The sequence below is a fragment of the Nuphar pumila genome, chromosome 11, assembly GCF_984573655.1.
Source record: "Nuphar pumila chromosome 11, dmNupPumi1.hap1.1, whole genome shotgun sequence".
NCBI lineage: Eukaryota > Viridiplantae > Streptophyta > Magnoliopsida > Nymphaeales > Nymphaeaceae > Nuphar > Nuphar pumila.
In genome coordinates this window covers 48262747-48278083 of record NC_143259.1, presented here as the reverse complement: position 1 = coordinate 48278083, position 15337 = coordinate 48262747, and the positions used below count along the sequence as shown (strand labels likewise).

The following is a 15337-nucleotide window of genomic DNA, read 5'->3' as shown; positions in this document are numbered from 1 at the left end:
TGAGAACACTTAACTTGAAAATATCAAATTCACATTTTCTTCCATAAAGAGTTTATTCATGTTCTCATTTGTTTTCTCTGTTTATTGGATCAGCTGGAAGAAGGAGAGATAGATTATGCTCGGAGCCAGGAGTATAAATACTGTTTGCACAAGTAAGAAACCCATTAAAATTATCCTTTTTTTATTTTCATGCTCATAGCATGTCAAGAATTCTGATTGGTACTGCCTCCCTTAGTCATTTGTATGATTGGAGTTTAGAAAGAATTGTTTATTTGCACATGAACCATTAGGACTTTCAAAGAGATGGCACGATTGCGTTGTGAATGGTGATAGAAATGATCAGTATGTCCTTGTGATGTCAATCTTTTGTAGTCTAGACAAAAAGACTGGACACTCAATTAGTATGTTTATGCTGTCAAAAGCATACTGATTATGCTAAAGTAGAGGGAAAGGAGGCTTCACTTGCAGTGTTAGTTATTATGATGAATGAGCAAAGTGAATTGAATAGTACTCTTGGTAATGGGATTGTTAAATTGAGTACTCAAGATAGTTAACTGTTAAAGTTGTACATATAAGTGTATATACTTAGCTATATACCTATATATTATGTATGTATGTATATATATATTATATCATTGTAATAGGTAATACACATTAAGGGTATTTTTGTCATTTCACTTTTATGTAATAAGATATGCCCATTAGGGGCACCTTAATCTTTTTATATTTTTTCTTTTCCGTCTTTTTTTAGCTAAGGACATTTACGTCTTTGGCCCTAAGAGCCATTGGGAGCTCCCCAACAACTTTATTTATAGCCCTTGGGATGCTCCCAACGGCTCGTTGGTTCTCCTCTTGGCTATATAAAGGGGATTACTCCCCTTATTGTATTATGCTTGTCTCAAACACTCTACGATTTATAAGATTTATATTTTTTATATTGTATTATGGCCCCTAAGTGGCTATTGTGCTTGTGTTTCTTGTGTTGACACATGAGTGGTCTTTGGTAGTGCATATTCTTGTGTGATTGTAAGCCCTTAAGAGGCATCTACTTGTGCTTTTTCTATTTCATTATATGCTATCAGAGCTTTGGTGCTCTTGAATTGGAGGAGTGCGGTGATCAAGATTGCATGGAGGTGGATCAAGTGATCGGGGACTCTCTTGCTTCAGAAAGCTTGCCATCAACATTATTCTTCACCTATCTTTTTTTCTTTCTTCTTCTTCTTCTTCTTTCTTTTTCTTTTCAATGACAGATAAATAAACTATAACGATTGTTCTCATCAAGTTCGATGGAACCAACTACAATATGTGGGCCACTGTGATAAAAAGAATATTGGTTAAAAAAGATTTTTGGCAATACGTTGATGGTTCCTTACCAGAGACCAAAGAAGAAACCCTCAAGGGTAGTGAGAGAGAAGGCTCTTTTACAATATAAGAAAGCCTTCAAAGAGCGGGAAGTTGGTCATGCCAAAGTTCTATCACTTTTTATGAGAAGCATGTGTGAAGAGCCATGTGAGAATATTCTTGAATTCGAAAGAGTCAATGAAGCATGGGTCTTCATCAAGGAAACCTATATGAAAAAGGATGTTGCACATAAATGGGATTTGTGTGATCGAATCTATAATTATCAACAAGGTGATAAAAGTGTTAGAGAGTACCATGGAACTCTCAAAAGGCTATTGGACCATTCGAAGTTTTCTATTCCGAAAATCAGATTTATCCCAAAACTGAATTTGAACCTTTTTTTTTGTTTATCAAATAGCTGACTATGGTTATAGTATCTCCTTCTCATCGGACCGATGTTTGGTGTAAGATCTTCAGTCTGAGAAACAGATTGGTGAAGGCCATAGAGAAGAAGATCTTTACTACATGGATCAATTGATTATCTCTAAAGACTCTTTTTGCTAAAATATACAAATTTGGATATATTTTTGTGGCATCAAAGGCTCAAACATTCTAGCATATCTAAATTGTCCAATGTACCTCATTTAAAACAAATTTTAATGAAAGTTTTTATTGCACTGATTGCATACTTTTTTTCTTTTTTGAAAGGCAAGCTGGGGTTAGGCAGACCCTACCAGATATCTCTTAAGCTCCATGTGACAGAGGGATTCAAACCTAGGCCTTCAACTTGGCACAAGACCCTGCTTACCACATGGTATACCACCTCGGTGATCACTGATTGCATACTTGGTTAGATGAAAGCTATGTCACATGGGTGCGGGTGCGGGGATTCGGCACTTCCAAAAAACCCGGGTGTGGGGGTGCGACAGGGGCAAAAATGTAAAACATATATATATATATATATATATATATATATATATATATATATATATATATATATATATACAAACAACAACAACAACTATGCCTTCATCCCAAAACAATTGGGGTCAGCGATATGAACCAAAAAAAGAAATTCATTTTGGGTCTTCCACATGAATCCTTTTCCTCCAATCATTTCTATCCAATGCCATGTCCTCGGTGAGGTTCAAAGCATTCATATCCTTTCCTATCATCTCCATCCAAGTCTTCCTAGGCCTACCCCGACCTCTTTTAACTAATATATTTTCCCATTTCTCCAACCTTCTAACTGGAGCATCATTAGGCCTTCGCCGAATATGTCCAAACCACCGTAAACGATTCTCTCGCATCTTATTTTCAATGGGTGCAACACCTACCTTCTTACGTATCTCCTCGTTCCGAATCTTATCTTTTATTGTATTTCCACACATCCATCTAAGCATCCGCATCTCAGCTACACTCATTTTTTGAATATGATGTCTCTTGGCAGCCCAACATTCCGTACCATATAGTAAAGCGGGCCTAATAGTCGTCCTATAAAACTTTCCCTTCAACCGCAATGGCATTCTACGACCGCACAACACTCCAGTTGCACTTTTCCATTTCATCCACCCAACCTTTATCCTATGATTTACATCTCCATCAATTTCTCCATACTTTTGAATGATGGATCCCAAATATTTGAAATAATCATTCACCGGTATTTCTTGCTCACCAAGCTTCACTACACTCCCATCACTACTTCGTTGCTTACTAAACCGACATTCCATATATTCAGTCTTACTCTTACTCAACTTAAAACCTCTAGCTTCCAATGTCTGTCTCCATAATTCTAACTTAGCATTAACCCCAGCTCTAGACTCATCAATCAAAACAATATCATCAGCAAACAACATACACCACGGTACATTTTCTTGAATTGATCTCGTAAGCTCATCCATCACTATCGCAAATAGAAAAGGGCTTAAAGCAGATCCTGGATGTAACCCAACCGTTATCGGAAAATTGGTTGTCACCCCTCCACAAGTGCGGACATTGGTTACTACTCCTTCGTACATATCTTTAATTATACTAATGTACTTGAGAGAAACACCTTTCTTCATCATTGTCCACCAGAGAACGTCTCTAGGTACTCTATCGTATGCCTTCTCTAAATCAATAAAAGCCATATGCAAATCTTTGTTCCTCTCTCTATATCTTTCAATAAGTTGTCTAAGAAGATGTATAGCTTCCATAGTTGATCTTCCAGGCATAAAACCAAATTGATTCTCCGATATCATGACAACCTTCCTCAACCTAGACTCAATCACCCTCTCCCAAAGTTTCATAGTATGACTCATGAGTTTTATACCACGATAGTTTGTGCAATCTTGTATATCACCCTTATTCTTATATAAAGGCACCAAAGTACTCTTCCTCCACTCATTAGGCATCTTATTTGTTCACCAAATCAAGTTAAAAAGATTTGTCAACCATTCTAAACCTTTCTCTCCCAAGCATTTTCAAGCCTCGATAGGTATACCATCTGGGCCAACTGCCCTTCTTGATTTCATTTTCTTCAAAGCCTCTGCAATTTCTTTCTTTTGAATCTTGCGCATGAAGTCACGATTTATCTCATGAAAAGGAATGGAGAAGTCTCCAAGATCTTGAGCATGACTATCATTAAATAGCTTATCAAAATAATCTTTCCATCTCTCCTTAATCTCCTCATCTTTGACTAAAACCCTTTGCGTTTCATCTTTGATACATCTAACCATACCCAAATCCCTCGATTTCCTATCTCTCATCTTTGCAAGCCTATAAATATCTTTCTCGCCTTCTTTGGTATCCAACTTGTCATAAACCTCCTTATATACCTTAGCCCTTGCGTTTCGAACTACTTTTTTAGCTTCCTTATATATATATATAAAAGGGGTCGGGGGCGGGTTTTTTCAAATTTCATTTTATATACAGCTGCACGATAGCACAAGCAAGGCTACCGCCATCATTGAAAAGTCAGGAGCTGACAGCTGCTGTTAGCAGATTTTTTTTTTATATACAGCTGCACGATAGCACAAGCAAGGCTACCACCATCATTGAAAAGTCAGGAGCTGACAACAGCTGTCAGTAGCTGACAGCTGCTGTCAACAGATTTTTTTTTTTATATACAGCTGCACGATAGCACAAGCAAGGCTACCACCATCATTGAAAAGTCAGGAGCTGACAACTGCTGTCAGCAGATTTTTTTAAAAAAAAATGTCGCAGCCCATTTCATAGGGCAATTTTTTTTTTAAAAAAAAAATCCCCAAAAAAATGGACCTAAATGATCCTGGGTGTGGTCAACGCATCCAGGATCGGGTTGACCGCACCCGCACCCGCGTCGAGTCGCGTCGACGCGGGTGCGGCACCCTGCTAGCCGAATCCCTGTGACATAGGATGAAAGCTATTCCTTTTAAAGAGAAGACCTTTTTCACTACTAAACCATTTGAATTAGTACACTTGGATGCATGGAGTCTAACACCCATTGCTTTAAAAGGTGGTTATGTTTATTATGTGATCTTTGTGAATGATTATTCTTGTTATACTTGGATATACTTTCTTAGGCACAAATATGAAGTTTTTGAAACTATCAAAACCTTTCACAACCTAGTCAAAAACTTATTTAAAACCAATATATCTATTTTTCGCTCAATTTCAGGAGAATTTATTTCAAATGATTTCAAAAAGTATTTAGAAATCAATGAAATTCTTCATCAAATATCTTGTGTCAATACTCATCAACAAAATGGATTGTCAGAAAGGAAACATAATGGATTTTCAAAATATGTTTCAAAAGAATTCTGGGCCGAAGCATCGCTTATCGATGTTTATCTTATATACAAAATTCCTTCTATTAAATTACAAAATATCTCACCTTTTGAAAAGCTTTACAAAATTTTCCCTGATTATTTTAGTTTGAGAAACTTCGGATGTAAATGCTTTGTCCTTACAAACAAAAATGATAAGTTATCACCAAGAACAATACCATGTGTTTTCCTTGGATACTATGAAAACCAAAAAGGTTTTAGATGCTTTGATTTAAAAATGACAAGCTTTATATATCTAGAATTGTGACATTTATAGAAAAAAAGCTTCCTTGATCAAAATGTGCCTAAGAAATATGATGATTATTCATTTTTATTAGTATTATGATAATTCTTTGAGTTTTGACAATCTTGATAAAGAACCTCAATCTTGCATTCCTGATCATCCTGAAAATGATAATATAGTTAGAAGTGAACCTCCAGTTATCCAATACAGTAGAAGAAGAAATGATAGGCAGCCTATGCTTTAGAAAGATATTCCAACCTAGAAACACGTAAACCTAACACTCTTAGAAGATCTGATAGAGTATATAGACAACTAGATAGATTTGTTTCTTATGAATCATTCTCTCAATTCAGAGTGTGCTTAGCAAAACCGTTTTCTTATTTTGAACCTGTCACATACAAACAGGCCAAAAGTCATCCTTAATGGATAGGTGTCATGAATGATGAACTAGAAGCTTTAAAAAAGTCTAAAACCTAAGACATAGAAGACCTACCTAAAGGAAAAAAAACCTTAAGTTGTAGATAGGTATACAAAGTAAAAACCAAAAGTGATGGTACTTTAGAAAGATATAAGGCCAGGTTAGTTGGGTTACTCCCAAGAATACGACATAGACTACGATGAGACCTTTACACCTGTGTCTGGGATGACTTCAGTTAGAACTCTCATAGTTGTAACTGTTATTAAGATTTGGCCTATCTACCAAATGGACGTCAAAAACACATTTTTAAATGGTGAATGAAAGGAAAAAGTCTATATGGATCTACCACCAGAATATGAGATTTTGTTTGCAAAGGCTCTTCACCTAAGGAAATCCTTGTATGGTTTGAAACCAGCTCCTAAATCCTGGTACGATAAATTCAGTTTTGTTATGATTAAGCTTGGATATAAATCTTGTTATATTGACATTGCTATGTTTGTTAAGAAATCTGATGTAGGTATAGTTATTCAGCTCCTCTATGTTGATGGCATGATCATTACTGGAAGAGATAAACAGGGAGTTTGTTATATTAAAAGGATCCTTAAACAAAGTTTTGAAATGACTGATCTAGGATTTCTTTAATTCTTTTTGGGAATTGAGGTAGCATATTCTGCACGTGGTTAGTTACTAACTCAATTTAAGTTTGCCACTTGGTGGACGCTCTTGAAGTAATTAATGCAAAGATGTAGATAGATAATGAAACACCCTTGAAAGACCCTACTCCCTATCGATAGATGAATAGGTCCCTCACCTATATGACAATTACCCGACCTGACATTTCTCATATGTAACACCCCGAAATCTTAATCCAGATTTTTGAGGATTTTTTTTTTAATACAGCGGAAACCAATCATACCATAGGGCTAAGCATTCCAGAACATTATAGGTGGAGCAAGACCAAAACATTCTTTTCATTTCAAAATCAATGAAAATTAAGATCAGAGTCCTCACACTATTCTTGGAACAGTAAATCCAAAATCTCGATCGAAGCCTCATCCCGCAGCCGCTTCTAACTCCAATTCTTCACCTGAAATTTATAGGAATTAGACTACAACTGTCTAAGTAGGAAATCCGTAACTTTTAATGTGGTACATCATGAATCCAGTATGTGATATGTGGGTCAAGTATGATGTTCAGTATATACCAAAAATAAACAAAGGTATATACTATGACAATCAACAATTTATCAGAAGTTAACTGACAGGTAACATTAATAGCAGTATTTATATATATCCCACCACCACAATATGAATCCACACAATTATTCAAAGAAATGCAATTATGACAATTCATAATTCAGGTACGTATTCACACCACAAGGTACATCCATTATGCATAAAGAAACATTAAACCATACCATGATGCACAATTTTAGTACAACAAGACATTTAACATACATTGAAAGTTAAACATCACGCATCCACCAAAGATATAACAATTAAGAAAAACAGATAATATATGCATGTTCTAATGCATAACAGGAAAATGCATGACTTATGTGTAATGCATGAATCCTCTTATTATCTTTCCTTAAGTTTCCCTTTCCATATGCATGCCCTATTAAATGCATACAATTTAAGTTCTTCTTTTTAATTACCATTGCCCGCGGATACACCAAACGGGTACAAACCCCGAGGTCAAGTAGGTTCCCAGGGTAGCTTAACACACAATTTGTATTTTATTACTGGGTTCCAACTTAAGCCTCGACCGATATCAGGAAACAACACCATCCATCGGAACATTAGACCTCCACATCTAATGTCGGGGACACAAGGGACACCCCACGCCCACAAGTGCCACTTTCTTGGTACCAAAACAAACTCACAGCTGTAACCAACACACCACTCCCGGGTAAAGTAGCGGACTCTCCCTAAAACCGTGGCCAGGAGAAAGAACCTCAATATCGGGTTCAGGGGACAAAATTACAGCACACAGAGTTTTTGTATCCTCACAGTCTCCCCAAGACCGGATTTCTAAGATTCTCATACTCCAGATGAGATATCCCAGAACGTATATTACACTGTTCTTATTCATTATCTTTTTATTATGAGCCAATTAATGAGTTTTACAGTTCCACATGCAAAAACAAGGCAAAAGCTCGCATCAACCTCTGCGAGAACCATCACGAGACTCCAGCCCGTGGAAACACGTCGAACAGTGCAATATAGAACAATAATATAAAGTATGATTTTTGCGATGCATTTAAACAATTAAAGAAAAAGCAAACCCAAGCTCAAGGCTCTCCAGGCCTGTGATGATTCATCTAGACCATCGCTGCATCGTATGCAAAAATCATAACAACTTGCAATGTATGCAATAATACCAACATGATTCCAAATGCACATTCATTCATACCATGTTAACAATGTGCATAAGCTTCCACAGTCATATACATGTGTTCACCATCCATGTGTAAGTGCTTTCATGTAATCACTTAACACACATGCATTCATCCATCATCCATAAGGACATTTATACCTGATTTTACATGCTAAACACACATCGATTTTGTGTATGCACATGTACTCAAAACAAATCCATAAATGCACGATAAATAAACAAGTCCCATCAATATAGGCACAGGAAACCTTTTCATGTGTTAACATCCATACACATGAACATAACCCAGATTCAGCAATTGAAACTTCAAGGCTGCACCCATTCATATCATGTGTGCGCCTATATCAAAACAAATTTGCCATGACCTATTAATAGACATCAAATACCTCACATGTTACAAACTATAAAGCATGCTAACATGTGCCAAATACATGTGCACTCATGCAACCCTAACACAACCATAAGCATGTCATATCTCAATCATATGCATCTTCACTACGTGTGTCACCTACATCATATACAGGTATTAACCAATGCATATCTCTTTTGAGTGTGGGGGTGTACATGTAAAATTTCATATCCACATCAAGCATACATGCTCAAATAAAAATGTTAATAACTGAACCGTGATCACCTTCATGATTGCACAATCAGTATATTGAAAGGCTAAGATAACATTTTTCATATACATCCGACAGAAAGATGAGTTTCTGCATATGCTAGGGACGATAGTCGCTTTACCAATCCCGAACCCGCTATCCTCCTAGCTAAACATCCAACTAATTCCCAAAATTTTCTTGTCATATGTTATACCCATTGCTCCCCATATACTAAACATGAGTACCCATCATAGTTATCTATTTGATAAATATGACCCAGTTGCTCTGTTAACAAAAGTATCATATAACTTAAGATTTTGTTCTAACCGATTTGTTTCCAGCTAAATATCTTTTCAAAAATAGCAATTAAGCTATCCTGAAATTTGTGGTAAACTATCTTTTTGCTAACACTGTTCAATATAGAATGCAGTTAAACACAGAATCAGTTCAGAAACACACCTCGGTGGAATTTAAAAGAAATATAACATTTTATGCATAAGAGTGCAGTATCTAATCGAACTAATTTTTAAAGAAAACAGATAACATGTTACTTCTTCAGCCAGATTCAATAATCAGTCACAACCAAAATAAGATGAGATCTGATAACAACTCAAAATCTGCCAATATTCAGGTCATTGATGAAATGAAATAATCTCTTACATACAGCTAATGTCCACTATTAGAATTAAACCAATAACCCTATCAAGAACGACTGAGCATGCAATAGGTGTGCTTTCTTGACCGACCCACAACACACACGAGATACAATCAACCCCAAACAAGAAAAGTGCAGAAATCCTACCTTTTCCGGTGCTTTTTCCGACGATCGGAGACAGCTATCGCAAGACGATGGTCGGCCGACTCCGGTTGCTTCTGCTGCCGTGAAGGGTGCGATCGGGAGGCTGCTGTTGATGGTCGGCCTGTTGTTTCCACAGTTGCGATGTCGGTCCGGCGAGGAGATGTGGTTGTCGCGGTTGGCGAGGTCGCCGGCATCGATTGCTCCACTGTGAGGGAGCCGAGAGAGGTGGAACAAGAGAAAGAGAGCGTGAGAGAAAGAGGGCGAGACCCTCTCCCTTCCCTTTTATCGAGCGAAGGCTCTCCCTCAGCGAAAGGTGGAGTCAGTTACGCCCTCTGTAACCTCCCCCTCCCCTTTCGATTTTGCAAGAATCGGGGCACGATTCTTGTTTTCGGGTGTTTTATAAAATAAAGCTCGGGTCGGAACTGCGATGTCGGGTCCGCTATTATAGTGGATCTGGGTCGGCAATGCGTGGCGGATCTACATGGATCTGGGTCATCCGTGAGTGACAGATCCACATGGAGCCGGGTAATGGATCCATTTTTGGAGCTGATTGGCTCCAATGTGGGTCCAAACCCAAATCACCCACTACCTTATATGGATCCTGGTAATGGATCCTAGGCCCAAAACGCATAAATTCTACTTAATTGCATAAAAAATCGCATAAAATATTTGGTTATTACACAATGCATACAACAAGCCAGTTTTTGCATTCTCTTACTATCATGCACATGAGTGTTGTTATGTGAATTATTCGATATTTTCAAAATTTTGTTTCTAATGCACTTATAATATTCCTCCTCTTCACTTGAATTAATTACATATTCTGATTTTGATTTGGGAGGAGATCCTAATGATGAACTCTCAACTATTGGTTTTTGTGTGTTTATAGGTGATTCAATGGTATATTGAAAATACAAGTAGTAACAGAAAGTGTCTACCATCAATAGAAGTTGAGTATCATGACATGGCTACCACGACATTTGAAACCGTATGATTGAGAAGATTATTGGAAGACATGGGAGTATATATGCAATCACCCTCAAAGTTATGCTATAACAATAAAAGTATCATCTACATAACCGATAATCATACATTTCATAAAAAAACCTAGCATATTGAGATGGATTTCCACTATGTTTGGGAATAATATCTTAAGAAGATTATTACCTTGCCCTATGCAACATCAGAAATTCAACAGGTCGATTTCTTGCCGAAATTGCCATAATGAAGTGCCAAACGAGAGAGGCGAAATCGCCAAGAGTAAGCACAGAAGCACGCACATACACAAGAGGCCACTAATGGGCAAAATAAACCACAAAAAGTGGTCAAGCACACAAAAAGGTAAAAAAATATATCTCACTCATAAAAGGCTTCATAAGAAGCTTGAAGAATACATGGGGCCAAGCCCTTTATTTATACACACTAAGGGACCCAAGGAGGGGCTCCCATAGAGTCGTTGGAGCCCCTCCAATGGTCATATTTATGACCGTTGGAGGGGTCCAACGACTCTATGTGGACCCCTCTCAATCAATAAAAAAGGGAAAAAAGAAAAAGTAAAAAAAGGAAAAAGAATGAAAAGGAAAAATAAAAAGAAGCATATCTAGGATATGCATGTACAAGTGAAAAGACAGATTTACCCCTATTGGGTATTACAAAATAGATATATATATATAGATAGACACATAGACATATATATGTGTATGTGTCATAATCTCTCTCTCTCTCTCTATATATATACATCATATTTTAACACCCCCCCTCAAACACACGGTGAAATCACCGAGAGTTTGCTAAGGAGAAAGTAGAAGCGAGGCGATGGCAAAGCTTTGGTGAAGTCCGCCAACTGATATTCGCTAGGAACATATGAGAGTTGAATGGTGCCTCGTAAGAACTCATCACGAACATAACGACAGTCCATCTCAATGTGCTTTGTTCATTCATGAAAGGTGTGATTGCTAGCAATATAGATAGAACTCTTGTTGTCGCAACAAGCTTTGAAGGAGTTCTTAACCACACAATCTCAGTTGTGGTAGTGGCCATCGCACGATATTCTGCTTCGGTAGACGAGAGAGAAACTTTATGTTGCTTCTTACACCTCCATGAGATAAGTGACTCACCAAGAAACACAATAACCTGTGGTAGAAATACGATCATCGGGGTTACCCCCCAATCGGAGTCAGTATACACAAGTAAAGTAAGAGGTGAATAAGAGGGTAAGAATAATCCTTTAGTTATGGTATTTTTCAAGTATCTGATAATCCTCATTACTGCTGCCATGTGAATAGTAGAAGGAGCCGTTTGAAATTGGCTTGCACTATGAACTGCATGTGGAATGTCAGGCCTGGTGATAGATAAATATGTTAGTGATCCAATCAACTGACGGCAAGGCGTGGGGTCTGCTAATGGAGTGCCATCACTGGCTCTCATCTTGGCGTTGATCACTTCTGGAGTCTCCACCCTTTTATCATCTGTAAGCCCAGACCGGGCAATAATGTCGGAGGCAAGCTTCATCTGAGATAGGACATACCCCTTGGGGGAGTATGCAAATTCAATTCCTAAGAAATACCTTATAAAGCCCAGGTCAGACATATCAAAATTTTCCTTAAGAATATTTTTAATAAGGTCAATACCTTTCTTATCATTACCTGTGATAATCATGTCATCAACATATAACAACAAAATTGTTATGTATTCGTTAGAAGATTTAATAAACAAAACAGTATCTGTGTAACATGAGGAAAAACCATTATCAAGAACTACTTTGCTAAAAAGATCATACCAAGCTTTTGGTGCTTGTTTAAGACCATAGAGAGCTTTATTCAACTTTAGAATATTTTCTTTCCCAATTTCAAGACCTGGCGGAGGAGGGTCCATAAGAACTTCTTCACATAGAGTTCCATTTAGAAAAACATTTTTAACATCAAGTTGACATATCGGCCATTGCTTGATGGAGGCTAAAGCAATTAATATTTGTACACTAGTCATTCTGGCTACAAGAGCAAATGTTTCTTCATAATCAATCCCATATTCTTGGGCGTAGCCTTTAGCAACCAAGCGAGCTTTGTATCTTTCTAGAGACCCATCACATTTGGTTTTGACTTTATATACCCATCTACACCCAATTGCCTTTTTTTCTAATGGTTGACGAATAATGCTCCAAGTTTGGGCTTTGTTAAGAGCCTCTAATTCGATTTTCATAGCTTCAATCCAATGTGGATGATCTTTAGTTTCTTTGAAAGAGGTAGACTCATGATACAAATGTATTAACATGAGACAAGTCCTATAATTCGGAGAAAAGGATTCATAAGACACAAATTTTTGTGGTGGCCTACTAGTACGAGAAGATCTCCTAGGTGGATTGTTATCAATAGATTCTTCTAAAGAGAAGTCTTGAGAGTATCTGCCAATAGCAGGTTGATGTTCATTTCCTAACCGCCGGGTATATACATTTATATCATTAAGGTTTTCATTTTGAGAAACATTATCATGTTTGGTATATCATTATAATGTAAGATACCATCACAAGTAGTATCACAAATAATTGCATCAGGGGACTCAATTCTAGGTGCTAAGTCAAATAGAAAAGAATAATCGATGTCTTCTCTAGATGTGTGGATATCAAAACCATTTTGTTCTTTAAGAAAGTTTATATTTCTTGACACATACAGTTTATTGTTTCGAACATCATAGCATCTATAACCTTTTTGATTCTCACCATAGCCAATGAACATATATTCAAGAGCTTTGGGTGACAATTTATCTTGTCTTTGAATAAGTACAAAGCATTTGCATCCAAAGATTCATAGTCTATTAAAATCTGGAGTAATTTTAAATAATTTTTCAAAAGGTGAAACATTTTTTAAATTCATTTTGAGAAACATTATCATGTTGTGGTATATCATTATAATGTAAGATGCCATCACAAGTAGTATCACAAATAATTGCATCAGGGGACTCAATTCTAGGAGCTAAGTCAAATAGAAAAGAATAATCGATGTCTTCTCTAGATGTGTGGATATCAAAACCATTTTGTTCTTTAAGAAAGTTTACATTTCTTGACACATACAGTTTATTGTTTCGAACATCATAGCATCTATAGCCTTTTTGATTCTCACCATAGCCAATGAACATACATTCAAGAGCTTTGGGTGACAATTTATCTTGTCCTTGAATAAGTACAAAGCATTTGCATCCAAAGATTCATAGTCTATTAAAATCTGGAGTAATTTTAAATAATTTTTCAAAAAGTGAAACATTTTTTAAAGAAAAAAAGGGCATACGATTTATAAGATATGTTGCGGTAAAAAAAGCTTCGACCCAAAAGTTTTTAGGAACATTTTTAGACACAAGAAGAGTTCTTGTGGTTTCGATTAAATGTCTATATTTTCTTTCCGCACGACCATTTTATTGCGGAGTTTTAGGACAATATCGTTGGTGCAAAATTCCATTTGTTTTAAAATAATTTTGAAAATCTTTAGACATGTACTCACCTCCAGAGTCAGATCTAAATATGGCTATATTGTTTTGAATTTGATTTTGAATAAGAACGTGAAATTCTTTAAAATTAGTGAAGACATCAAATTTATTTTTAATAATGTAAACCCATGTATCTGCTTTAAGCCCTTTCCCGATAACAACCAATTTCCCGATAACGGTTGGGTTACATCAAGGATCTGCTTTAAGCCCTTTCCTATTTGCGATAGTGATGGATGAGCTTACGAGATCAATTCAAGAAAATGTACCGTGGTGTATGTTGTTTGCTGATGATATTGTTTTGATTGATGAGTCTAGAGCTGGGGTTAATGCTAAGTTAGAATTATGGAGACAGACATTGGAAGCTAGAGGTTTTAAGTTGAGTAAGAGTAAGACTGAATATATGGAATGTCGGTTTAGTAAGCAACGAAGTAGTGATGGGAGTGTAGTGAAGCTTGGTGAGCAAGATATACCGGTGAATGATTATTTCAAATATTTGGGATCCATCATTCAAAAGTATGGAGAAATTGATGGAGATGTAAATCATAGGATAAAGGTTGGGTGGATGAAATGGAAAAGTGCTACTGGAGTGCTGTGCGATCGTAGAATGCCATTGCGGTTGAAGGGAAAGTTTTATAGGACGACTATTAGACCCGCTTTACTATATGGTACGGAATGTTGGGCTGCCAAGAGACATCATATTCAAAAAATGAGTGTAGCTGAGATGCGGATGCTTAGATGGATGTGTGGAAATACAATAAAAGATAAGATTCGGAACGAAGAGATACGTAAAAAGGTAGGTGTTGCACCCATTGAAAATAAGATGCGAGAGAATCGTTTACGGTGGTTTGGACATATTCGGCGAAGGCCTAATGATGCTCCAGTTAGAAGGTTGGAGAAATGGGAAAATATATTAGTTAAAAGAGGTCGGGGTAGGCCTAGGAAGACTTGGATGGAGATGATAGGAAAGGATATGAATGCTTTGAACCTCACCGAGGACATGGCGTTGGATAGAAATGATTGGAGGAAAAGGATTCATGTGGAAGACCCAAAATGAATTTCTTTTTTGGTTCATATCGCTGACCCCAATTGTTTTGGGATGAAGGCATAGTTGTTGTTGTTGTAATGTAAACCCATGTATATCTAGTAAAGTCATCAATAAAAGAAACATAGTAAGAATAGCCCCCTTTGGACATAACGGGTGTCGGTGCCCATACATCGGAATGCACAAGTTCAAAAAGTCTTTTTGACATAAAATTACTATTTGAATATGGAAGA

The 15337-nt window shown here is 36.9% G+C and overlaps 1 protein-coding gene across 1 annotated transcript in view; it reads left to right on the top strand.

Annotated features, from left to right (window-relative positions):
* The window catches only part of LOC149822347 (uncharacterized), a 62079-nt gene that overhangs the window by 5543 nt on the left and 41199 nt on the right, over positions 1 to 15337 (top strand). Inside the window, exon 5 of the mRNA XM_089981161.1 lies at positions 94 to 152. Within this exon, the coding sequence (XP_089837287.1) occupies positions 94 to 152 (59 nt within the window). The remainder of the gene's footprint in view (positions 1 to 93; positions 153 to 15337) is intronic.